The sequence below is a fragment of the Protopterus annectens genome, chromosome 6.part0 (assembly GCF_019279795.1).
Source record: "Protopterus annectens isolate FY-2018-M chromosome 6.part0, PAN1.0, whole genome shotgun sequence".
Classification (NCBI taxonomy): Eukaryota; Metazoa; Chordata; order Ceratodontiformes; family Protopteridae; genus Protopterus; species Protopterus annectens.
Window position 1 is genome coordinate 830,119,472 of NC_056737.1, and position 27,864 is coordinate 830,147,335.

General features: G+C 43.5%; 1 protein-coding gene across 5 annotated transcripts in view; it reads left to right on the forward strand.

Annotated features, from left to right (window-relative positions):
• Positions 1–27,864, forward strand: part of PPP1R13B (protein phosphatase 1 regulatory subunit 13B) — a 2,314,431-nt gene that overhangs the window by 1,219,727 nt on the left and 1,066,840 nt on the right. For all 5 annotated transcript variants that reach the window (XM_044074501.1, XM_044074499.1, XM_044074502.1 and 2 more), the window contains exon 7: positions 19,108–19,304. In XM_044074501.1, coding sequence (XP_043930436.1) covers positions 19,108–19,304 — 197 coding nt within the window. The remainder of the gene's footprint in view (positions 1–19,107; positions 19,305–27,864) is intronic.

A 27,864-nucleotide genomic window follows, 5' to 3' on the forward strand; every position in this document is an offset into this window, starting at 1 on the left:
CTTTGCCTGTTGACATTAAGGCCAAACATTTGGATGCTCATTTGGATAACAAAAGTCTATTTGGATCTGCAGCTTGCTAACCTTTTCAAGTCCCGCCAGGACAAGGGCAGAGCCTTGTAGGAACTGAAACATTTTTTTGTTTCTTCCATTACTACGTTTCAGAGGAACTACACCTCCAAGTCTGTCTTAGTTCATAGTCAATCTCACCACCTCCTAAGGGCAGGAAGGGTCCTAGGTGAGTGCCTCCTGCTAAGTCAACTCAGACTTCTGCCTCCCAGCAGCCTTTTCAGGACAAGCCTGGTTCTATTTCACGAATCCTTCCTCCTTCCCTCGACCAGGTTCCCTTTTCCCTCCGCCTTTCCTTGTCTCTTCCAAGTTGACTGCAAATTACTTAAGACTCTTGGTTTCTGTCCATTATCCATCAGGGATATTTCATGGTTTGAAAGTCCTTTCCTCCCTTTTCAGGCATTCCTCAATTTCCTTGGGAACAGCTCTCTCATTTCCTAGAGGTTCTTCACTCTCTTTTGGATCAGGCACCATTCAAGTCATGCCTTCCACCCAGGTGGGAAGGGATTTTATTGCAGAATGTTTTTGGCCTTCAAAAGGAGGGTGCATGGAGACCAATTCTGGATCTTTCCCTGCTAAACACCTTTCTGAAGACTCCTTCGTTTTGGATGCTATCACTTAGTACTTTCTTTCCTCTTCTCCTTTCACAGGTTTTTTGGTGTCTCTGGATCCTAAGGATGCATACCTTCACATTCCCATCCATCCTGTTTTCAGGAAATGTTTACATTTCTGTGTCTGTTCTTTGCATTTTCAATTCTCTCTTTTGCCCTTTGGTCTCTGTGCTGCCCCAAGTGCATTATTTCTGTCATTGCTTTTTGCAGGATTCGAGGTATTCGGTCTTTTTCTTTGTTGAGGAGATCTGCATATTCAACCTCCTTCCTCCAGCAGTTTACTTTAGGTTCTCAGGTTTACTGTCTGCTTATTGCACAGTGGAGTTCACCATAAACCTCCAGAAATCAGTTGTGTTGCCTTCCCAGGATCATATTTTCCTCAGCTTAAACTATTTTCCCTGTTGACATTTCTGCCTGCTGCCAAGGCTGTCTCTCTAATAACCTTTTTCCAGTCCCTTCTTCCTCTGGCATCTGTCATGGCCAGGGAATTTCTCAGTGTCCTGGGGTTCATGGCTTCCACCATTCCCATTATGCATGTGAGGAAACTTCAGTGGTACCTCAAATCGGTGTGACTTTAACATTGCCACTCTTCCGGAGTTCACAATACTTTTCCTTTCCTGTCTTAAGCTCGAGTTTCAGTGGTAGATTCATCAATTTTATGTCAACCTGGGACTTCCTTTTCAAGCTCCAGTTCCCACTCAGGAGCTCTTTACAGATGCCTCAGACAGGGGTGGAGTGATTCCTGTGGCCCCCTAAAGATCCAGGGTCTCTGGTCTCCTTATCTGAGGTCCGGCCACATCCGCATAAAGGAGATAAGTGCTCTGAAAGCCTTTTTATTCCCTCTTTCATCCCAGGTCTGCCAAAGTTAACAGGCAATACCTCAGTGATGTAGTTGTCAACAAGCAGTGGGACACAGGGTCCTATATTTTTTGCAGACTAGCTCTTTGAGTCTGGGATCTAGCTATCCAATATCAAGTGACTTTTCAGGCAGCTTACATTCCTTCAACACAAACTTTAGTGGCAGACTCTCTAAACAAGTCTTGCACACAATGGATGCTTCACAGAGATGTGTTCCTGAACATTGTCCATCAGTGGGGTATTCCTCAGGTATTTCTTTTTGCCTTCTCTCTGAACAGACAACTTCCTCTGTTCTGTTCATAGTCCCAAGTTCTCTGGCTTGGAAAGTGAATTCCCTGTCTTTTCCTTGGAAGAGGATGTTTCTGTGTGAATCCCCCCTTCCCCTGTTGCCACGAGTTCTGCACAAGTTCAGGCAGGACTCACCCAAAGTCTTGTTGGAGTCTCCCTTTTTGTCCAGACAGCGTTGGTTCCCCATTCTTTCTCACTTGGCCATGGGCATTTGCCAGAAGTTACCTCACTGGTTGGATCTTCATACACAAAGCAAAGTGTCACATATCCATCCTCACTTATCCACTCTTCAGATGACACTGTGGTTGATAGGGGTGTGATCCCTTTTAGGCACCTCTTTTCTGAGGACATGCATCAGGTCCTGCAGGAAGCCAAGAAATTTACTACCAGAAAATCATGTGTGTCCAAATGGAAAATATTTTCAGTCCACTGTCTTTCTTGCCATCAGGATCCCCTATATGTTGAGGTCCCTCTGGTTCTCTGTTATTTGTGTGATCTGTTCCATACTAGGTTGGCATATTCTTCAGTTAAAGCTCACGTGTCAGCAATTTCTGCTTGTCTGCCTTTGATTCCTCATCTGGCTTCTAGGTTTGAGGTCAAGCAGTTCCTTAAAAGCGTCTTTCATATCAAGCCTACCAGGAAGCCTATTCTGCCTTCTTGGGACCTCAGTTTTATACTTGAAAAATTGACCCAGGCTCCTTTTGACCCTGCTTGTACTTGGAAGTCCGTTGTTCTTTTGGCTCTTATTTTAGCCAAGAGAGTGCCTGAACTCCAGGCTCTCGTGGCTGAACCTCCTTTTTTAGGTTTTTCATAGAGGCAGGTGGGGTGCCTCTTCATACTAATCCTTCTTTCATGCCCAAAATGGTCAATGAGTTGTCCCTTAATCAGTCTGTTCATTTAGCTTCCTTTTTTCCTTCTCCACAGTCTGCCAGCGAGAAGGTTTTTCATACCTTGAATTTGCATAGATGTCTCAGATATTTAGACAAAGCTAAAGGTATTTGCAAATTTGAGCAGCTTTTTTGTTTTTTGTTTTTTTTTTTCATCCCAGGACTTTAGGTTTGGTGGTTTCAAGCAAACCATCTCCTCCTAGATTTCTTAAGCCATTTTCTTCAGTCATTCTTTTCATCGCAAGTATCTCTGTTCATCTGTAAATGCCCATTCTACTATGGCAGATGTTCTTCGTGTTTCACTGTTGCAGTCATTACATTTGGGTAATCCTGCTGGCAGGTTGCCCTCAGTCGGCCTGAATTCCAAAGTCTTGGGTCCTGCGTCGGCTGTCGTCACCCCTTCCCTGATGTCAGGTCATCAGGGGTATAAAAGAAGCAGTCGACGCCATTTTCTTTAGTCTTTCTTGCCGCTTGGTGCCCGAAGCAGAAGCAGTTCGCAAGTGCCGGTCAGCCGACTTCTGAGATTTTCGAGTTCGAATTTCAGATCCGAAGTCTTCTATAAAGCTAAGTACCCCATTGGGGAAACTTTTTTCTTGCTCCAGAACCAATGTCAGAAAAAGTTAATAATTGTATTTCTTGTGGGATGCAAATACCTCATAAGGACTTTCATTCTTACTGTATTCCTTGCCTAGGCCCTGATCATAATTTTCTGGGTTGCCGGTTTTGTGCTAGATTTAACCAGCACACTCTTAAGTGTCTGTATGATTATGCTTTAAACTATTTTGGACGCAAATTTAATTATCCAGAAATGTCGTCGGAAAGCCATCCGACTACCGCAGTTCACAAAAAATGCAAAGATAAAAAAAAGAAAGACAGCCGAGGCCCAAAACCGACAACAAAGCTTTCCCTAAGCCAGTCGCCGGTTCGCTGGTTCTCAGTGAGGCGCTTTCGCAGCCCTGATGACCACTACTTTAGAGTCGCAGGCCGCTACCGACTCCCACATGGAGTCGGCCATGCCGCTGGAAACTCAAAGTATTGGAGCCTTGGACGCTAATCCTTCAGATGGGTCCGGAGCCGCTGAGCAGGCACCGGCTTCTGAGGGTGTATTCAGACCCAAACACCTATACATTAAACCGACTTCAAAGGCAAAGACTAAAGCACCTTCAAAGGCAAAGATGCAACCTCAAGAGCCACGTGAGCAGGCCTCCATGCCCAAAAAACAGATGCTCAGAATGGCCAAAGACTTGATTACCTTGATCAGGGGTATCCATCCCCCTCCTGATAAGAGGCTTAGGCAAGAGACTGACTATGAATCTTCAGATCAGGTTTCCATTTCTTCTGATTCCTCTTCTGATCAGGAATATTCTTTTCCCCCCTATGAGGATTCTGATACTGAAGAATCCGTACCTTCAGCTTCTCCTCCTGAGGATTATTCTTTTGGGGAAACCTTACATACCATGAGGGAGCATTTCCACTGGGAGAGGCAAGATTTTTCAGAGTCTAAAAAGAGGCTCAGGGATTTCCTGTTAATACCTCAGCACAAGCCACTAGCCAACCCTCCTGTGTTAGACATTGTAGATGATGTGTTTTCGGAGTCAAGCCTTACCCCTGACTCCTTACCTCCAGCTCCTGTTAAGCCTGACAGATATTACAGGGTTCCTGACTCACATAAATTCCTTTTTAAAAACATGCAGAGGCACTGAATTGAAGACTTATTGAAGAATATTTGTAATTGGATGTTGCTTTAAACAAGATTTACAAAATGCAGCATTTTCTATTTGAATTGTTTTAATCTAATTTATTTAATTACTTTAATTGTATAATTGATATTGATGCTTGCTTATAAGCACACAGCCTTTCACTGGTGGTTCATCTTGAAAAAGCCCGTCATAGCTACGGGTGAAAGCGCTTGATTTACCTTGGTTTCTACTTGGATTTATATTGTGTTTTCAACTTGTAAGTCTGTTCGTGCAATTTTTACTTCTGTGGCAACGTAATAAAATAATTTGTTCTTTACACTGAGACGAATTTGTTCCCGTTAAGAAGAGTTTATTGGACTTCAGTGCCTCTGCATACTTTTTCTTGCTGTTTGGGACCTAGTTCGTGTTTATTTGTGTTTGGTCCTTTTTAAAAATCCTGCTGCAGACCCAGAAACTATTTCTCAGGGTCCCAAGGGTGTTAAGGCTTCCGCTGCAAAACCCCCTACCCCTTCTGATAGGGATTCTAGGGCACTGGATAGATGGGGAAAAAAAGGTTTACACATCTGCTACCTTGGCTATAAGGGCCTTAAACTGTCAGTTTCATATGCTCAAATATCAGCAACATATCATGGCATTGCTTAAACAGAAAATGTTAAATTCTGAATGTGCAGAAAACAAGGAAATGCAGGATATTTTGCATGCAGCTGAACAAATTGGAAAGCATACTTTGCAATGTGGTTTTTATTCTTTAGAGGCTTCCTGTAGGGCCGCAGTTACTGGTTCTGTAATTAGAAGGCATGCTTGGTTAAAGGAACAAAATCTGCCTGATCATGTTAAAGTTAAATTATTAGATGCACCTTTACAGCATGATTCTTTGTTTGGTGTTAAAGCAGAAGAGGTCTTAAAGAAAATGGAGGACAAGGCTAAATCTATGCAAACGGTCAAAGATTTCTTACAAGTACAGCCACCTAGATTTAGTAGACACTGGCCAACAAAGAATTGGTCCTTTCCAGTGTCAGACAGACCTCAAAGGAGTAGACCCAGACGCCCTAGAGGCAGATCCCAGGCTCAAGGTTCATACAGGTCAAAGCAATGGGGTGCTTCTACCTCCAAAAGTGGAGAAGACAAATCACAACCTTACAGGAAATAGTCCCAATGACTTCCCCCTGCCTGCACCAAGCACTTATTTCCTGGCAGCACCCTTAGGGGGCAATTTAGCACTTTTTTCTCAAAATTGGCACATTATAACCCAGGACAAGTGGGTTCTAAATATCGTGTCACAAGGCTACAAGTTCCATTTCCATACCCTGCCAAAGACAAATGGCTGGCCAGATCTGCCAAAAAATCAATGGGCAGAGGCACAAAAACAAGTCTCATCCCTCATGGACATGAGGGCCATTCAACAAGTGCTAGAACAAGAGCGGGGACAAGGATTTTACTCAAGACTGTTCCTGGTACCCAGAAAGGACAAGGCCTGGAGGCCAATACTGGACCTATCGATTCTGAATACATTCCTGGATATACCAAAATTCAAAATGTTGACTTTGCAGCAGCTACTGCCCATGCTGGGCAAGAACGCTTTGCTTGTAACTTTAGACCTAAAAGAGGCATACCTGCATGTCCCAGTCAGACAAATATGCAGAAGATACCTCAGATTCAAGGCTGGCTCAATGCATTACCAATTCTCTGCACTGCCCTTTGGCTTATCTACCGCGCCCAGGGTCTTTACAAAGTGCGTGGCACCAGTAATTGCATTCTGCAGACAAAGAGGAATACAAATATATCCTTACTTGGATGACTGTCTAATTCAAGCAGAGAACAAGGACATTCTTCTACAACATCTGGCGTTTGTGAAAAAGCTTCTAACATGCCTAGGGTACACAGTCAATGAAAATAAATCAAAATGAGTATCCTCTCAAGAGATAATATTCCTGTGTGCAAGCTTAAATACAACTGCCCAGATGGCTTATCTCACGCCAGACAAACAAAGACAACTGACTACCTACTTCAAAATGTTAGCAACAAAGGCCCAGTTATCTGCAAGAAAAATTCTGTAGGCTTTGGGTTTCATGGCATCCTGTATCCTATTAATTCCATATGCAAGACTGCATATGAGGAAACTTCAGTGGTACCTAAAGAGTGTTTGGACTCAATATTCCCACAGCCTGGAAACTATAATTACTCTCATTCCCTGCCTGCAACAGGAGTTTCGATGGTGGGCAAAGGCTTGTCACCAAAACAAGGGACAGCCGTTCACATTACCCCCAGCCAGGCAGACACTAACAACGGATGCGTCAGATTATGCCTGGGGGGCCCACATGGCAGGAAGATGCATTCGAGGAACATGGACCTCAAACCAAATGCATCTACATATCAGTCAAAAGAAGATGCTAGCTGTTCAAAATGCCCTGAAAGCCTTCAAGGACCTACTTCAACCAGGACAACTACTGATAAAGACAGACAACACCACGGTCATGTGGTATATAAACAAGCAGGGGGTGCTCACATTCTTACCCCGTTTGCAGACTAGCCATGACTTTGTGGGACACAGCATCGACTTACCAAGTACATCTGCAGGCACAATTCCTGCCAGGAAGGAAAAATACTCTGGCAGACGAACTAAGCAGAAACCTCATCGATCCCCACGAGTGGCAGCTGGATCCACAAGTCTTCAGCATGATAACAAGGAAATGGGGATGCCCAGACATAGATCTATTTGCCTCCCCTCACAACTACCAACTACAGAGATTCTGCACAAGGATTCATCACAAACAAGCATGGAAAGTGGACGCCCTATCCTTCAGCTGGAAAAACCTATCAGTGTATGCCTTTCCCCCTCTGCCTGTCCTCCCCAGGGTACTCCTAAAGGTCAGACATGAGAAGCCAAAGATGATACTGATTGCACCAGACTGGCCCCACCAGCATTGGTACCCAATATTAAGGAGCTTGTCTCAATTTCCAGCTTGGACCCTACCTCAAGTACCGCATCTACTGTCCCAGCAAAACAATCAGATCCTGCACAGCCAGCTCAGGACTTTAAACCTGGCAGCATGGCGGATAATGTAATCATACAAAACACACCTCTCAGCAAAGCTGTGATGGATGTCATTTTAGAAGCCAGGAGGCCTAGTACTAGAAAATCTTATGCTGGAAAATGGAAGAGATTCTGTGCTTGGAACCAGGCGCAAGGAACAGATACAGCTGTGCCAGATATTCCTCAGATTTTACAATACTTAACTGAGATGCTGGACAAAGGCCTATCTTTCTCATCTATTAAAATTCATCCCTCTGCCATTTTGGCTCATTACAATGCAGAGCCACCAATCTTTTCTCCTTCCTTATTAAAACAGTACCTCAGAGGAGCCAAAAATTTCAGGCTTCCAAGGAGATCACCAATGCCTGCATGGGACCTCAACTATGTCTTGGAAAAACTCACCCTGCCTCTTTTTGAGCCAGCTGCTACTGCTGATTTAAAGTTTTTATCTTTGAAAACCGCTCTTCTCCTAGCAATAACTTCTGCAAGAAGAGTTTCAGAGCTACAGGCACTCATGGCTGTGGAACCTTTTATCATTTTTTATCCGGACAGGGTCTCCCTGAGGACAAACCCAACATTTATGCCTAAAGTGGTGTCCAGTGTGGCTCTTAACCAAACCATTCATCTGCCAACTTTTTATCCAAATCCACAGAACAAGGGGGAAGGAATTCTGCATTCTTTGGACGTACACAGACAGCTTAGATTCTACTTGGACAGAACCAAAGTTTTCAGAAAAACAGAGCAATTACTAGTGACATATGCTGCAGGATCACAAGAAAAGGCTATCTCAAAGCAGACTATTTCAAAATGGATAGGCCACTGCATTCGTTTCTGCTACTTATACCATGGAAAGCCAGTGCCTAAGGGCATTAGGCCACATTCCACTAGAGCTGCAGCCACTTCAGCAGCCTTTCTCAGAGGAGTACCAACCAAGGACATTTTAGAGGCCGCTACTTGGAGTTCAGTGCACTCCTTTACAAAGCACTATCATCTGCCACTCTACTCTAAATCCAGGGCAGGCTTTGCCATGGCAGTTCTGCAGGGTCTCATAGCCGCTCCTAATGCTGTTTAGCTCCAGCCTCCCAACCATAGCTTTGGGAATCTAACCAAATGTAATGACTGCAACAGTGAAACACGAAGAACATAGTACAGTTGTGTACACTTACAATAAATGTAGATGTTCGAGTGTATTCACTGTTGCAGTCCAGGTTACCCACCTGCCATTCCCCCTTTTTCTTCTGATGGAACCTATCTTTCCTTGTCTGATTTATACAACCTATGTGGTGTATTTGCTGGTGGATGAAGGTAAAGTTTATATTGCTGCATGTTATTTTATATATAGATTTAAATTTTGACTACCCTTTTTGGGGACACCTGACATCTGGGGCAAGAAAAACTAAAGAAAATGACGTCAGCTGCTTCTTTTATACCCCTGACAACCTGACGTCAGGGAAGGGGCGACGACAGCCAACACAGGACCCAAGACTTTGGAATTCAGGCCGACTGAGGGCAACCTGCCAGCAGGATTACCCAAATGTAATGACTGCAACAGTGATACACTCGAACATCTACATTTATGGTAAGTGTACATAACTGTACTTTACCTCCTCTGGTGCCCTTTTTTAAGGGTCTGGGTACTATTTCTATCCTTAAGTCTGGTATTTGGTTCTCTCTTCATACGTTAGCTAAACATTACATGTTGGATTTTATTTCCAGGGCCAAAACAGGTTTTGCCAAGGCTATTCTGCATGGGTTTGTGTGCCTTCTTCCTCCTAGGCTTTCTGTTGGGTGCTTGTACTCTTCCTAAGGTGAAGATTACAACAAAAGTGATACAGAAGGGTATAGCACAGATGTCCTTCATGGATGCATCTGCAGTCATAACAAATGGGTTGTCCTGTCGTCAGGCAGCCCTTCGGTCGTCCGGATTCCAAAGTCTGGGTCCGGCTTCGGCTGATGTCGCACTTCACCCGACGTCATCTCTGCTGGTCTTCGGGTATAAAGGCATCAGCCGACGCCATTTTCCTCAGTCTTTCTTGCCGCGTGGCCAAGCAGAAGCTGTTCGCAAGTGCCGGTCGGTCAGATCCAGAGATTACTATTACCGAATACTACTTCGAAGACTTCTAAAAAGCTAAGTATCCCGTTGGGGACTCTTTCTTGCCTCAGCCGATGTCAGAAAAAGTCAATAACTGTTTAACTTGTGGGAAACAAATACCTCATAAAGATTTCCACTCTTACTGCCTGCCTTGCTTAGGCCCAGACCACGACGTAGCAGCCTGTTCGGCCTGTGCTTCCTTCAACCGACGAACGCTTAGGTGTCGGTCGGAGTTTGCTGAACAGTTTTTCGGCTCAGATTTTGCGTACATTATGCCGTCGGATCCTCAGACTACCCAAATTGTTAAAAAACGCAAAGAAAAGGACCGACACTCGCGGTTTCGGCCGAAACCACAGTTAAGCAAGCCGCGAGTGTCTCGGTTTCGGCCGAAACCGAGAAAACCGGTCAATCTTCAGCTGAATCCATGACTACTACTGAGGCTCCTGCTACCTTAGTTGAATCGGCCTCAGAAATTTTGCCTACAATTGTGGTTCCTAGTGATTTATCAGACACCATCCCTTTGGATGTCTCTACCCCAGCACGTGGTGCTGCTAGGCCTCCTGCAGCCATGTCTATTAAGGCCTTTGCCAGGGCTAAAGCAGCCAAATCTGTTAAATCAGTGCCTGTTAAGCCCCCCTCACACAGGCCCACTTCAAGTTCACAAATGCTTACTCTGGCAGAGGATTTAATATCCTTAATTAGGGGATCCCAATCTCACCCAGACAGGGCCTCTCAGCCCCAGAAAAGAGACCTAGAGCAGAGCCCCGAGCCAGTGTCCTCTGATGATTCTGCGGATGACTCAGACATTACAGACCAGCCAGAGGCTCCTTTTTCTACTTATGAAGATTCAGATGCTGAAGAATCCATTCCAGCTGCCTCTCCACCAGAGGAATTTTCCTTTGAGGAAACCTTACATGCCATGAGAGAACAATTCCAATGGCAGGGACAAGATTTCTCAGATTCAAGAAAAGGCTTAGGACTTTTCTGCACTTACCACAACATAGGCCCTTAGCTATACCTCCTGTACTGCCTGTTGTGGATGATGCATTTAATGATGTTTGCACTGCTCCTGATTCTTTACCTCCAGCCCCTGCCAAACCAGATAGATTTTACAGGGTGCCAGACACTCATCACCACCTATACAAGGCCCCACTTGCAGATCCTGAAACTATATCCCAGGGGCCTAAGGCAGTAGCCTCGACCTCAGCAAAAACCCTATCCCTTCTGAAAGGGAATCCAGGTCCTTAGAGATGGGGAAAAAGTTTACACCTCTGCTACTCTCTCAGATAGAGCTTTAAACTGTCAGTTTCATATGATCCAATACCAAGAGTTTATGCTTGATCAGTTAACTAAAAGCTGTCCTCTGATGATTCCTTAGATAAGAAATATGTTTTAGAAATGGTGAATAACATCCAACAGGTTAGTAACCATTCTTTAAAATGTGGCTATGATGCACTGGAGGCTTCATTTAGATCAGCCATGACTGGCACAGTGATAAGAAGGCATGCATGGTTGAAAGAACAGGTCTTACCGGATCATGTTAAAGCAAAGCTGTTAGATGCTCCTATGGATAAGGCCAGTCTATTTGGTACACCTGCTCAGCAAGTAATGAAGAAAATGGAAGAGAAGGCAAAATCTGTACAAACAGTTAAAGATTTCTTACAGGTTCAGCCCCAAGGTTTAGCAGGAACTGGCCTGCCAAAAATTGCTCCTTTCGACTCCACAAAATCCCAAAGAGGCAGGAATAGACGCTCTAGAGGCAGAAATCAATCCAGAGGAGGTGCCTACAGAGGACGACAGTGGCAAGGCAATAACCGAGGCACAGACACAACCACTGCCACTGCAACAGGACAATCACAGTGACTTGGCTCTGACACCGCCTACCAGGGAGCAAATAGCAGCACCTTTAGGCGGAAAGTTAGCCTTATTTTCGAAAAATTGGCACTATATCACAAAAGACAAGTGGATTTTGCAAACCATAGACCAAGGCTACGAGTTCCACTTCCACACCTTACCAGTAAAAAGAGGAATGCCAAACCTACCTCCAAATCAAAAAACAGAAGCTCTACAGCAGATAGCGAAATTAGCAAAGATGAGAGCTGTGGAAAGAGTACCAATAACAGAACAGGGCAAAGGATTCTACTCCAGACTCTTCCTAGTACCAAGAAAAGAGAAAAGTTGGAGACCTATTCTCGACCTGTCCGTCTTAAACACATACATCATTGTCCCAAAATTCAAAATGCTGACCCTACAGCAACTTCTTCCCATGCTGGGCAAGGAGTGTTGGCTGGTAACTCTAGATCTCAAGGAGGCATACCTGCACGTCCCCATTCGACCAAATTGCAGAAGATACCTCAGATTTCTTGCAGGATCAGAGCATTATCAATTCTCAGCTTGCCCTTTGGCTTATCTACTGCGCCCAGAGTATTCACAAAATGCCTGGCATCAGTAATCGCTCACTGCAGACTACAGGGAATCCAAATTTATCCATACCTGGACGACTGCCTGTTACAAGCGGACAACAAAAGCAAGCTGACAACAGATTTACAAAGGGTCATTTGCTTGCTACAAGCCCTGGGATACACATTCAATTTACAAAAGTCAAGGCTGATACCATCCCAAACAAGAACATTCTTTGGTGCGGAATTGGACACAGTAAAACAAATGGCATTCCTAACTGCAGAAAAACAAAAAGAACTCCCTCTTTTCTTCTTGGCATTAACAAAGCAGAACAAACTAACAGCAAGAAAAGTTCTGCAGGCCTTGGGATTCATGGCATCATGCATAATCTTGGTCCCACATGCCAGACTGCATATGAGAAAGCTACAGTGGTACCTAAAGAATTTATGGTCTCAACACAGGCACAGCTTAGAAACCGAAATCCCACTAATCCCATGCCTAAAACAGGAGTTCCTATGGTGGGCTCAAGCATGCCAGTCAAACCCAGGCTTACCCTTCCACAACTTTCAAGCAAGCCAAACCATCATAACGGACGCCTCAGACCTAGGATGGGGGGCGCACATGCTGGACAAATGCATACAAGGATTGTGGACTCAAGACCAGCTGCACCTGCACATAAACCAAAAAGAAATGCTGGCAGTAAAACTAGCAATCCAAAAATTCAGACCATTCCTCAAAGAAGGCCATTTAATGATAAGGACAGACAACACCACAGTCATGTGGTACATCAACAAACAGGGAGGCACTCATTCATACCCCCTATGCAGAATGACTCTGGACCTTTGGAATCTGGCTCTGAGCTACAACATCCAGTTACAGGCCATATTTGTGCCGGGAAAGAGAACACCCTAGCAGACATGTTAAGCAGAACCACCTCGGATGCTCACGAATGGATGCTACACCGGACATCTTCAAGGCCATCACAAAGAAATGGGGAATGCCACAAATAGACCTATTCGCATCCCCACTCAATCACCAGCTCCAAAAATTCTGCACAAGGACATACCACCCACTTGCATGGAAGGTGGACTCTCTATCCTTCAGCTGGAAAGGCCTGACAGCATATGCATTCCCACCTCTTCCCTTGATGCACAAGGTACTACTGAAAATCAAAGAGGAACGTCCAAGGATAATCCTGATAGCTCCGAATTGGCCAAGACAACACTGGTACCCATTGCTGAGGAGCATGTCTCGGGGGAGAATGTGGTCAATACCGCTGATGCCTTTGATGTTAACTCAGAACAACTACAACATCATGCATCCAAACCTAAAAACCTTGCAACTGACTGCCTGGAACATCACATAGCAGCAACTAACCCAGACCTATCCCAAAGGGTTAAAGACATTATCCTTGAAGCCCGCAGACCTTCAACAAGAAGGAACTATGCAGGAAAATGGAAAAGGTTTGTCATTTGGAGTACTGAAAGAGGAAAAGATGTGTCGAACATAGATATTGCTAACATCCTGGAGTACTTGGCAGAGCTTCTACATACAGGCCTGTCCTATTCCTCCATCAAGATACATGCATCAGCTATTTCAGCAGAATACAGCTTCGATCCACCTGTCTTTTCGCATCCTCTACTCAGGCAGTTCCTCAGAGGGATCAAGAATGTAAAACCTCCTAGGAAACCACCATTACCAGCATGGGACTTGAACTTTGTGCTAGAAAAGGTGACACTCCCTCCGTTTGAACCAGCAGCAACAGCAGATCTGCAACACCTGTCATGGAAAACTGCTTTCCTACTGGCAATTACTTCAGCAAGGAGGGTTTCGGAACTACAGGCCTTAATGGCAGTGCAACCCTTCCTAATCTTCCATCAAGATAGGGTGTCCATGAGAACTAATCCTACATTTATGCCTAAGGTGGTATCCAGAGTGTCTTTAAACCAGGCAATCCACCTACCTACCTTCTTTCCCAATCCACAGAACAGGGGGGAAAGACTGCTGCATACCTTGGATGTACATAGGCAGTTACGCTACTACCTGGACAGAACCAAAAGTAACAGAAAAACTGACCAGCTTTTAGTAGCCTATGCAACAGGAAGGGAAGGAAAAGCAATTTCCAAACAGACAATCTCCAAATGGATAGGAAATTGCATAAGATTCTGTTACTCCTACCATGGAAAACCAATTCCACAGAACATAAGACCTCATTCTACAAGGGCTACAGCCACTACCACAGCTTTCTTACGAGGAGTGGCAACCAAGGACATTATTGAGGCGGCTACTTGGACCTTCGTGCATACATTTGCCAAGCATTATAATTTACCTCTATACTCTAGATCCCGAGCAGGGTTTGCCACTGCTGTACTGCAAGGGATCCTAACTACACCATAATTTTTCTTCCTCCACCCCTAGTTTGGCTATGGTATTCTACCCATTTGTTATGACTGCAGATGCATCCATGATGGACATAGTACAGTTTTGTACCTACCATAAATGTAGATGTCCGAACTGGATAGCATCTGCAGTCAGGATTACCCACCCTCCTTCCCCTCTGTGGTACTCCTAGGGTATTTACCCTCCTAATAGCTACCTGGGGGGGGGAGTCTCTTATGGTGTATTTGTTTGTATATATGTACATACATGCTTATTTTTGTGTTTGCCTTCTACTTTTTGGAAACATTGGCATTTATCCAAAATTTAGCCTTCCAAGAGGGCAACTGGCATCTGGGGCAAGAAACACTGAGGAAAATGGTGTCGGCTGATGCCTTTATACCCGAAGACCAGCAGAGATGACGTCGGGTGAAGTGCGACATCAGCCGAAGCCGGACCCAGACTTTGGAATCCGGCCGACCGAAGGGCTGCCTGACGACAGGACAACCCATTTGTTATGACTGCAGATGCTATCCAGTTCGGACATCTACATTTATGGTAGGTACAAAACTGTACTTTGTGTGAAATCTTACCATAACAGTAGATGTCCCCTTCACTGTTGCAGTATTTGCCCTCTTCCTCCTTCCCCCTCTTTTCTGCCTCTTGTCCTATTTCCTGTTTCCCTCCTGGCTGAGGGTCCCTTTCTCCCTTTTTCTTGTTTATTTTTCCTTCTGGATGCATATGTTTCCTCCTTGTCCCTGAGGATATTCTGTTCCTTGTAGTACTTTTTGTGTTGGGTGCTTTAATCCATACATCACTTTTATGCCCTATGTCATGTGCTGGGAGCACAAGTGACGTATGGCACCTATAAGAGCTGAATGCTTTGGTATATTGGCTGGAGGTTGGGCTATCCTTAGCAGGTGATCCCTAGAGTGAAGAGTACTGCAGCAGTGAAGAGAAGGGCATCTGCTGTTATGGTAAGATTTTTCACAACTGTATTTTTAAGCAGATCTGTGCTTCCTTTCTGAAGAATCAACTGACAAGATTCTGTTATAGTCCTCTGTGCAAGAAGGCCTGGGAGATAGATGTTGTGTCTTTCAGCTTATCCCGGTTAAGGGTTGCCACAGCGGAACTCCAGTCCGCTAATGTTTGGTAGTGGATTTTTACGTGCCGAGTTACCAGCCCTGACGCACAACCTTCAACGAAGGCACGCCCATTCACGCATGCCTCCACACAGAAGACGCTCTAGCTGAGAATTGAACTCGACAACGTCTTGCTGTGAGACGACAACGCAACCACAGCACCACTACCGCGGGTTGCCTGGGAGATAGATATCTTTTCTTTTTCTTGGACAAGAATGTCCCTGTATGCTTTTTCACCCTTTACACTAATATCCCAGATGCTTATGAAGATTCAGAAAGAATCCCCAAGATCATTGTGGGGACTCCCTTCTGGCCCAAGCTCCGTGGTTCTCCATTTTGGAAATGGCCAGGGGCAATTACCACAAGCTTCCTTACACACCGGATCTACTTGCACAAGAATAGGGGTGTTTGATGCACCTCGGTATTAGTCAACTTCAATAGAATGCTTGGATGATAGGGTCTTAATTCCTTTTAGGCATCTGTTTATTGTGGATGTGCAGCAGGTACTTATTGAGGCAAGAAAGCCTCCTACTGGAAAGTCATATATTAGCAAATAGAAGAAGTTTTCTAGTTGCTGGTTAAGTTGGTACCACTCATTCATGGCTAGTTGTTTCCTGGTTTTACAATATTTGTGTGTGTTACTATCCTATGGCCTTTCTTATTCCTCTGTCTAGGTTCATTCTCTGGTTGTTTCACCATGTCTGGCCATGGATCCTTCTTTTTCAATGCAGTCTCATATCAAAATAGTTTTGAAAAGGTTTTGCATGATAGATCTCCAAGTAAATTGGTGCCCCCCCCTCCTTGGAAACTTGATTTTTTTGTTAGAGAAACTAACATTTGCTCCATTTGAAACCGCTAACCTGGCTTATCGGAGGTTCGTAACATTGGGAAACAGTTTTACTGATTGCTCTGATCTCTACAAGAAGGGTATGTGAGTTGCAAGCTCTTATGGTAAGTTAGCTCTGTCTCATTTTCCACATTGAGATGGTTTCTTTGAGAACTAATCTTTCTATTATGCCTATGTGTTATCCAAGCTTACTTTAAGCCAAACTGTACACTTTCCCGTTTTCTTTCGTGGAACCTAAAAATGAAAAACTAAAAGATAAGAGTTGTAAGATTTTGTGTAAGAATCACTATCTCGGATGAATACCAAGTAAAGCCAGTCAGAGCTCAACATTCACATAAAAAATTGAATTTAACAACTTAAACAAATACTGTATTAAATCCTTAGGCTTAGATAAACAGTCTAGAATTTTCTTTTTTCCTCAAGAAAGAATGTATTTTTTTTCAGAAGTTCAGTAGGTGAATGCTTACAGTATTGACACAAATCATTCTGTCTCACATATTTATACATATTTTCGTACAAGTCTTAAACTGATTTATAAGCAAGCTTTACCATTGGCCTGCTAGTCCTTGCCTGAATGCTGATAGGAGGGGTTGACTTAACTTAGCGAATGGTGGTGACATTGAGATTCCTCCAGTAAGTGTGTTCGTGGGTTTGCCTATGCGAGTAGTATTAAATCAACCTGAGAAGCTTGCTTATAAATCAGTTTTTTAAGGCTTGTATGAAAGTATGTATAAATACGTGAGACAGAATGATTTGTGTCAATACTGTAAGCTCTCGCCTAGCGAATTGCTGAAAAGAAATAATAAATTATTTCTTGAGGAGCAAAGAGAATTCTCGACTGTTTATCTAAGCCTAAGGATTTACTACAGTAAATGTTTAAGTTGTTGAATTCATTTTTTTTATGTGAACGTTGAGCTCTGACTGGCTTTACTTGGTGGTCATCTGAGCTACTGATTCTTACGCAGAATCTTAGAAGTCTATTTTTTAGTTTTTGGCCGTTTCAGTGGATATTTAGTAAGGAGAACTTCAGGAGGTTTTAACTCCCTTGGTGGATGTATTTTGCGTTTTCTTTGCTTTTGAACCTAAAAATGAGGGAGAAAGTGTACTCCATACCTTGGCTGTACACTGACAATTATGTTACTGTCTTGACAGAGCTAAATTTTTCAGATCTTTGAATCAATTGCTCATTTCTTGTGAAGGCAGGAAGGGGGGACAATCTGTGTCAAAACAAATTATTCCCAAATTCTTATCAAAGGCTATTACCTTTGGTTATACTCACCGTAACAGAAGTATTCCAGGCAGGGTCAAGGCCCACTCTACCAGGGTCTTGGCTTCATCTTATGGCTTTTTGGAAAGGGTTGGATTCTAGAAGTATTCTAGAAGGTGCTTCTTGGTCCTTTACATATTTTTACAAAGCACTATAAGCTTGATTCCTTATTCTCCAGGTGCTCCTGGGTAATTCTTCTTCCACCTTCCAAATGTACTAAGCTAGGGTAATCTACCCATATAACTAAGGCTGCTGCAGCAGGTATCAATATGAATGAACATAGTACAGTCGTGTAAGTAAACTTACTATAACAGTAAATGCTCGAATGATCATTGCTGATTTAGCCGCTCCCTTCCCTCTACGCCCCTTGTATTTTGGTGTGTTTTTTATGCCAGGGTGCGGACATTTAGTTTGTGTTGCTCTTAGCATTGTCCTTTCTGGAAAACAGTGAAGGGCTTGGCACCCAAACTTGTCTTTTGGTCAGCTCATCTCAAGCTACCTGACAGTTTGAAAGAGTGAAATGTGCCCTGAAGCTTTTGAAGCTGGCCAGCTGTTACATCCTTGGCAGAATATAACCCATACAGCGATGGCTACAGCAGCAGTGATCATTCAAACATCTACTGTTATGGCAAGTTTTACTTACACAGCTGTACCTTCTTCCATTTGCTCTGGTGCAACAAAAAATTTAAAACTTTTTCTATTTGCTCTGTCTTCTAATTCAGCTATTTTTTGAAACCACTATTCTTGAAAAGCCTTGTACTCCGCCAGTGTTTTTCTTTCATTTCAAACTCCAATTTTTGCAGTTTTATCGGCTCATCTGAATAACTAGTTAAAGCTTCTATTTTTTCATGCCTTTTATTTAACTTTATATATTCTTTAATTGTTTCATTTATTTTAGATCCATCTGAATGCGTTTGATCCATTTCCATTTTTTTCTCTAATTTACTGGAGGCCATCTTCTGTACCATAGCTGAAAGCTGAACTGCATTTTGCTGAACAGATGCAAGATTCTTCACAGATGGATTTTTTTCCTTTTTCATTATGATTTCCTCTTACTTTCTCCTAATGTCTTCTTTGCTGGCATCCATTCAGTGTAATTACTAATCAGTTGTTAACTAATTCAAAAGCTTTACTCCCCCACCCGAGTTTCAATTTTCTCTGGGATAGCGCTGATAAACAGGTTGATCTGTGTGCAGCCATCTTGGACGTCCAACTGTACTGTAGTTTTAATACATACCATTGGAAGTCACCTCTGTAAAAATTATTGCAAAGCCTTTGGAAACCTACATGAGTAGTAGAATGCATGTGAGGAGGAACAAGTTTATTGTTTATGCAACTTTTACCTGTGTTATTTAACTCATTTTTATAGATGATGTAGTTGGCAGAGAATAAAAACTTTCTGTAATTGTTCAGACGTTGTTTATTGATTTATTTTGACATATATCAGTATAGATTAAATCAAGGTGTAACTGTCATTAAGACTGTAAATAACTGACTAGTAATGCGTATTCTTTTTTTGTGTGTGTGTTACCTATTTAGCTGCTGAAATTGAGCACATCAATGCCATATTTCAGGAAAAGCAGCAAGAGCTTCAGGCTGCAGTTGTTAAAGTTGAACAGCTGACGCAACAGTTGGAAGATTTGCGTAAAGGAAAACTTAATGGTTTCCAGTCATACACTGGACACGTTTCTGGACCTGCTGGATTGGAGCTAAAGAAGTTGTACCAAGAACTTCAGGTATGATGTACATTGTTTTTAACGTAGGGCTTTAAAAAGTAAACATTTCCACAGGCTGACTAAACTAATTTTCTGATTCATCATCTGATATTTCCCACAGTATTCTTTTTATATGAGAAATTATACCTATTATGTTGAAAATGAAATACTTGCAACAGCATAACTTAGGGCAGTGCACAATGAATGTACAAGGAACAGTAAACATAAAAAACAACTTTCAAAGCAACCAGCAGTAAGAGAAGAAGGAGATGTGTTTAATGTGATAATTTAGTATATCATTTCATGTGCCACTCTGTTAGTAATGCAACCATTGAAGTCACTTCTCATAGCAAATTATTATGGATGATAGTGGGTGATCTTAAATTTGACTTACATATGCAAAATTGATGCTTTACAGGGCCAAAACTTTTTCACCAACACAACTAAAATTACACATGCAAGTACTTACCTCATCCCCTCACTACTTTATGGCACTCTTGTCATTACTAACCTCCAGGCATCACAAAAATCAACGCTTGTGCAATGCTATAATAAAGTTGGTTAAAGTTGCAGCAAATACCCCTTTCATAACCCACCACTGTATAGCACTAAAAAGCCTACTCTGGTTAAAACTACCCCATTGACTAATACAGCTTCTCACCACCTATAAAATTATACAGCATCCATCCGCTTGTCCAACACTAAATACCATTCTGCACAATTAAGTTCCCACTCTGTCATTACAGTCCAGTGACAAAAAAACTCCTCTTTGTCCACAACAAAAAACTCTTCTTTGTTCACAAACATATCAAATATGCTGGGCATAGTCTGTAACTTGTACCATGTTGCTAAGGCTGGGAACTCCTTACCCATATCCATCAGGTCAGTACCCTCCCTCCAGTTTTTTAAAACCATTCTGAAAGTCTTTCTAGCCAAAACCTGGCTCTGTTCTTGCTCAATGCCAGGATAAACTGGGATAAACTGTATCCCTGAATATGAACAATTACCTGTTCATACCTTACACCATCTTACTCCCCCCTCACTCACCTCTTTACTTCATTCAGTTGCTGTCCACTGACTCTGTATCTAAATATGCCACAACCCTGTTTTTACTATCACTTCATATTGCATTTTGTGTATATTATACTAACTTACCTTTAATTTCCATACACGGGATACAGTTTATCTAAATGTTAAATTATTGTCATATAAGTTGCATCTATATTTAACCAATGAGCTGATGTCAGTCTTCACATAATCCTTGACTGTGGGCTCAGTTCTGAGCCTTGGAACCAACTTGGCCATTGGTCCAGCTCACGCCTTCCAAAATCTCTCGAGCTAGGCTCTACCTGTAATGCTCCTCACCAAACTACCTCAGATCTCGTTTCTGCTTTGTAATGCCAGACGCGTTCAACCAACCTTTCAAGCCTTAGCTTTTCTTCTAGCTGTAAGTTAGTTTTTTCCCTAATGTCTAACTTTTAAATTCTGTTCTTTGCTATATTTTTTCTACCCTCTCCTTTTGTATTACATTAAAAAAATTTTCTTTGTTAAGCCCGTTTGTAATTCTGTGTGTGTATATATGTGTGTGTCAGGTGGCCTTAGCTTCTTTCATGGCTGACAAACCCTCTAAAGACACCTCTGGTTTCAAGAGGTGTCACAAGTGTGAAAGCAAAGTACCAAATTCAGATGCACATACCTTTTGTGTTTATTGTCTTGGTGCTGTCCATCTTCAGGAAGATCGCGCCATCTGTCACGGGTTTTCTCCTAGAACCCTGACAGAGTGCAAAGATAAGCTGATACTTAAAGGACTTCTCAAATCTGAGTTTGAAGAGGCTATCTGTGGTCCCAAAACAAAAGCCAGTTCATCATCATCATCATCATCTTTCTCTTTAAAACCAAAAAGGTGCACTCATTTGGTTCTGACAGCCTCCTTGGAATAGCCTACAAAATTGGCTGTCTCCCATGTTGCCAACTGTCTCCTCGACACCAGTGGGAAGAGATACTCTTTCCTCAACACTAACCTCTTCAGCTCTGGTATCGGTGCAGACAACTCTCCCTTCGGTACCAGTGGATCACTCTGTATCAGACGAGTCTCAAATGAGAGTTTTACCAAGGGCATCCTGTTCACTTTTGATCGACTCCTTCGTGGACTGTCATCGGAGTCCATTTTTGGAGAGACAACCACCAAGGTCTCCATCTGTTTCCTCTATTCGGTCCCCTAAAAGCCTTCCAGAGTTGGACATTATGCGACTGGTCAACCAGCTCCTGACAGCGAGGGGATTACCGCCATCTTTGGTTCCTAGCCTTGTTAGCTCTGGAACCTTGCCTTGTTCTACACCCATCCAAATTCCTCCTTCGACCCCAGCTTAGATTTCAGAACCCCTGCTACTGACCATCCTGGCTTCAATTGTTTCAGTGCCAGTCAGGACTCATTCTGCAACACCGATAATTACCCTCAGCTCTTTTGGTTTATTGGAACTGGAGACCTCCTAGGGTTGAGGTTTTGATTCAGGTTCAAAGGGGCAGGGTTCGACTTTCATTCTTTCAGAGCCCACCATGCTCCATGGGGCTTCCGCATATGTAAGTCTGACCCTGGCTTCTGCTTTGGAAGCGGCTTCCTTGGTGCGGGATGGGACCAGGGTACCGAAGGAGTATGTTTCAGTTCCTGGCTCCCATCCCTCTGCGAGAGGGTCTGCCTTCCAAGCTATGGTGAGGGCCTTGTCCATTGTGGAGAGACAGTCTGTGCCTTCCCTGTTGGGCCAAATAACTTGTCCATCCCCCTCAACCGGAGCTTCCTCCAGTCTATTCCCTGGGACAGAGGCCACAAAAGCCTCAGGAGTGAACCAGTCTGGCTGTATCATCTTTGGATACCTCTCTGGAGCATCCCACCGAAGAGGTACCTTTGAAGAAAAAGTGCAAGAAAAAGCACTTGGACTCCACTGAAGTACAGCATTCTCCTGGACAGTCATCCATGCCAAAGAAACAGATGCTTAAAATGGCCGAGGACCTAATTACTTTGATCAGGGGTTCCCATCCCCCTCCTGACAAAAGGCGTAGGCAAGACACTGACTATGACTCCTCTAACCAGGTTTCTATTTCCTCTGATTCCTCTTCAGAACAGGGATATTCTCTTCTTCCCTATGAGGACTCTGATGCTAAATAATCTATCCCTTCAGCCTCTCCTCCTGAGGATTACACTTTTGGGGAAACCTTGCACACCATGAGGGAGCATTTACATTGGGAGAGCCAGGATTATTCAGAATCCAAGAAAAGGCTCAGACTTTCTTTTACTGCCTCAGCACAGACTCCTTGCTATCCCCCCTGTACTAGATATTGTTGATAATGTTTTTTCTGAATCCAGTTTTTCTCCTGATTCTTTACCCACTGCTCCAGTCAAGCCAGATAGGTACTACAGGGTCCCAGACTCTCATAAATTTCTTTATAAAAACCCTGCTGCTGACCCAGAAACAATTTCTCAGGGTCCCAAAGGGGTCAAAGCTTCCACTGCAAAAAACCCTGTTCCCTCTGACAGGGATTCTAGAGCACTGGATAGATGGGAGGAAAAGTTTACACTTCTGCTACTTTAGCTGTAATGGCTTTAAACTGCCAGTTTCACATGCTTAAATATCAACAATACCTAATGTCTTTGCTAAAACAGAAAATGCTTACAAGCTCAGAATGTCCTGACAATAAGGAAATGCAGGATTTATTGCATGCAGCTGAACAAGTGGGAAAGCATACTCTGCAATGTAGTTTTGATTCATTAGAGGCTTCTTGCAGAGCCGCAGTTACAGGCTTTGTCATTCGAAGGCATTCTTGGTTAAAAGAACAAAGTTTACCTGATCATGTTAAAGCAAAATTATTGGATGATCCATTACAGCATGATATTTTGTTTGGTGTTAAGGCAGAAGAAGTGTTAAAGAAAATGGAGAATAAAGCAAAATCAATGCAGACAGTGAAGGATTTCTTACAGGTTCAGCCACCTAGATTTAGCAGGAACTGGCCTTCTAAAAATTGGTCCTTTCCGGTGTCAGACAGGCCACAAAGAGGCAGATACAGACGCCCAAGAGGCAGATCTCAGCCCCAAGGCTCATACAGACCTAAACAATGGGGTGCTTCAACCCCCAAAGGCAGAGAAGACAAATCACAACCTTATAGGAAACAGTCCCAATGACTTCCCTCTACAAATGCCAAGCACTTACCTTTTGGCAGCACCCTTAGGGGGAAAACTAGCACTTTTCTCACAACATTGGCACATGATCACCCAGGACAAATGGGTACTGAATATTGTTACTCAGGGTTACAGGTTCCACTTTTACACCCTACCAAGGTCAAAAGGTATGCCATACCTGCCACAAAATCAAAGGGCAGAGACACAAAAACAAATTTCTGCTCTCATGGACATGAGAGCTATTCAAAAAGTACCACAGCAAGAACAGGGGCAAGGATTTTACTCAAGACTTTTCTTGGTACGCAGAAAGGACAAAGCCTTGAGACCAATACTGGACCTGTCAATTCTAAATACTTTCCTGGATGTTCCAAAACTCAGAATGTTGACACTGCAGCAACTTCTACCCATGCTGGGCAAGAAGGCTTGGTTAGTTACTTTGGACCTCAAAGAGGCATACCTGCATGTCCCAATCAGACAATCTTGCAGAAGATACCTCAGATTCATAGCTGGCTCAATGCATTACCAATTCTCTGCACTGCCCTTTGGCTTATCTACTGCGCCCAGGGTCTTCACAAAATGCCTGGCACCAGTAATTGCATTTTGCAGACAAAAAGGAATTCAAATATATCCCTACTTGGACAACTGCCTTATTCAAGCAGAGAGTAAGGAGATTCTACTAAAGCATCTGGCGTTTGTAAAAAGATTACTAATTTGCCTAGGGTACACAGTAAACGAAAAGAAATCAAAACTAGTGCCCTCTTGAGATAATATTCCTAGGTGCAAGCTTAAATACAACTGCCCAGATGGCTTATCTCACGCCAGACAAGCAAAGGCAACTGACTCATTACTTTCAAATAATGGCAACAAAGACCCAGCTATCTGCAAGAAAAATTCTGCAGGCTTTGGGCTTCATGGCATCCTGCAACCTGCTAATTCCATATGCAAGCTACAATGGTACCTAAAAAGTGTTTGGACTCAACATTGCCACAGCATGGAAACAATAACTCTTATTCCCTGCCTGCAACAGGAGTTTCGATGGTGGGCACTGGCCTGTCACCACAACAAGGGACAGCCTTTCACTTTACCCACAGCCAGGCAGACACTAAAAACAGATGCATCGGATTATGCCTGGGGGGCACACATGGCAGGAAAATGTATTCAGGGCACGTGGCTCGCGGACCAAATGCATCTTCACATCAATCAAAAAGAGATGCTAGCTGTACAGAATGCCCTGACAGCCTTCAAAGATCTACTACATCCAGGACAGCTATTACTAAAAACGGACAGTACTACAGTTATGTGGTACATAAACAACCAAGGGGGCACACATTCCTATCCCCTCTGCAGGCAAGCCATGACTTTGTGGAACACAGCACTGACCTATCAAGTTCATCTGCAGGCACAATAACTGCCAGGAAAGAAAAATACTCTGGCAGACGAACTAAGCAGAAACTTCATGGACCCTCACGAGTGGAAACTCAATCCACAGGTCTTCAGCATGATAACAAGGAAATGGGGATGCCCAGACGTAGATCTTTTTGCCTCCCCTCACAACTGCCAACTACAGAGATTCTGTGCAAGGACTTATCACTCACAAGCATGGAAAGTGGATGCTCTATCTTTCAGCTGGAAAACCCTAACAGTTTATGCCTTTCCACCACTGCCTGTCCTTCCCAAGGTGCTAAAAGTCAGACAAGAGAAGCCAAAAATTATTCTGATTGCCTCAGACTGGCCACGCCAGCACTGGTACCCAATCCTAAAGAGCTTGTCTCAAGGCCCAGCCTGGACTTTACTTCAAATTCCTCATCTTCTGACTCAACAAAACAATCAGATCCTGCACAGCCAACTCAGAACCTTAAATCTGGCTTCATGGCAGATAATATAGCCACTCAGAACACACCTCTCTCTAAAGCTGTTATGGATGTCATTTTGGAAGCCAGGAGGCCCAGCACCAGGAAATCTTATGCAGAAAAATGGAAAAAAATTCTGTGCTTGGAACCAGGCACAAGGACTTGAACCACTTGTTCTAAATATTCCTCAGATTTTACAATACCTAACTGAGATGCTGGACAAAGGCCTATCCTTCTCATCAATTAAGATCCATGCCTCTGCCATTTCAGCTCATTACAATACAGAACCTCCTATTTTCTCTCATCCACTGCTAAGACAGTACCTCAGAGGGGCAAAAAACATAAGACCCCCAAGGAGAGCACCGATACCTGCATGGGATCTCAACTTTGTCTTAGAAAAGCTCACACTGCCTCCTTTTGAGCCAGCCAATACAGCTGTTATAAAATTCTTATCATGGAAAACTGCTGTGCTCCTAGCAATAACTTCAGCAAGATGAGTCTCAGAGTTACAGGCATTAATGGCAGTGGAACCTTTTGTCATTTTTCATCCGGACAGGGTTTCTCTAAGGACAGACCCAACATTTATGCCAAAGGTAGTATCCAGTGTGGCTCTTAACCAAACCATTCATTTGCCAAAATTTTATCCAAATCCTCAGAATAAAGGGGAGAGACTTCTGCACTCTTTGGACGTACACAGGAAGCTATGCTTCTACTTGGACAAAACAAAAGCTTTCAAAAAAACTGAGCAACTGTTTGTAGTATATGCTGCAGGATCACAAGGAAAGGCTATCTCAAAGCAGACTATTTCAAAATGGATAGGACACTGTATTTGTTTCTGCTATGCACAGCATGGCAAGTCAGTGCCTAAGAATATTAGGCCACATTCTACCAGGGCAGCAGCCACTTCAGCAGCCTTTCTCAGAGGAGTACCAACCAAGGAAATTTTGGAGGCTGCAACTTGGAGTTCAGTGCACACTTTTACCAAGCATTATCACTTACCTCTTTACTCTAAATCCAGAGCAGGCTTTGCCACTGCAGTTCTGCAGGGCCTCATAACCACTCCTAATCCTATTTAGATCCAGCTGCCCTACCTCAGCTTTGGGATTCAACCCAAGTGTAATGACTACAACAGTGAAACACGATGAACATAGTACAGTTGTGTACCTACCATAAATGTAGATGTTAGAGTGTATTCACTGTTGCAGTCCAAGTTACCCACCCTCCATCCCCCTTTCTTTGCTGGGACTTATCTATACTTCTCTATCCTATACAACCTATGTGGTGTATTTGCTTGTAGATGAAGGTATTGTTTTTATTTTACTGTATGTTTTTATAAGCAATATGTATTGCATACCTTCTTGGGGGCACCTGACATCTGGGGCAAGAAAAACTGAAGGAAATGGCGTCGGCTGCATCTTATATACCCCTGGCGCACTGACGTCAGGGAAGAGGTGACAGCAACCGACGCCTGACCAGGACTTTGGAATTCAGGCCGACTGTGTGTAGCCTGCCAGCAGGAGAACCCAAGTGTAATGACTGCAACAGTGAATACACTCAAACATCTACATTTATGGTAGATACACAACTGTACTATCTAGATTGGCTCTGTACCACTCCCACCAGGCGTCAACTTGAAAAGGCACGAGTTTACACTCTTCATCTTTGTTCCAGCTTAGGAATCACTATAAACTATGAAAAATCCCATCTGGAACCATCACAAAAACTGGAATTCATTGGAGCTATGCTAGACACAGTCACCGGCTTTGCGTCACTTCCCCTAGAAAGGATCAGATCACAAGGAAGCCAGATCATTCAAAACAAAGTAGCAGCAAGATTCATTCTACAGGCTCTAGGGTCAATGGCAGCCTCTATCACTCTAGTTTCCCTGCCCAGATATCACATGTGAATTTTTCAGTGGCTTCTGGCCTCCCCAATGGTCCTTGTTGAATCAACCAATGTCCCATATGATTTTGATCACCAGTCCTTGCATGGAAGACCTAAGTTGGTGGCTTCACTCCAACGAAATATTATCTGGCCATCCCTTTATCCCTCCCAAGCCATAATGACCACAGATGAGTCCCAGATAGGGTGGGGGGCATTATCTGGGGGAAGACCGTCCAAGGCACTTGGTCCCAGCTGGAGGCCAACTTGCAGATCAAACGTTCTAGACATGAGTGCTGTGCTCTTCATAAGTAGGTACTAGGCTGTTGGCCCTAGGGCCTACATAAGCCTAGCCAAAACGGTACCCTAGCTTTCGCCACCCAAGAAAATTATTTTCCTGTTCCCTGTCAAGCAGAGCCACAGAAATGATCCCTGGGGTATATTTCCTATTTCCCATCCAATCATCAAGATTTTTCTTGAAGAGTGCTAATGAGGAGATTGCATATGTTTGAAGCTGGTAATCCTCTTTGTGAGGTATTTCTGCGGCCTTTCCAGTTGTTGTAGAAGTCTTGTGAGGTACATACCAAAAGGGGCATTGTACTCTATAATGGGTCTAATGAGTGACAAGTAGAGGGGAACAATGACCTGTTTTTTCCTGGATGAGAAACCTTTTGTGATG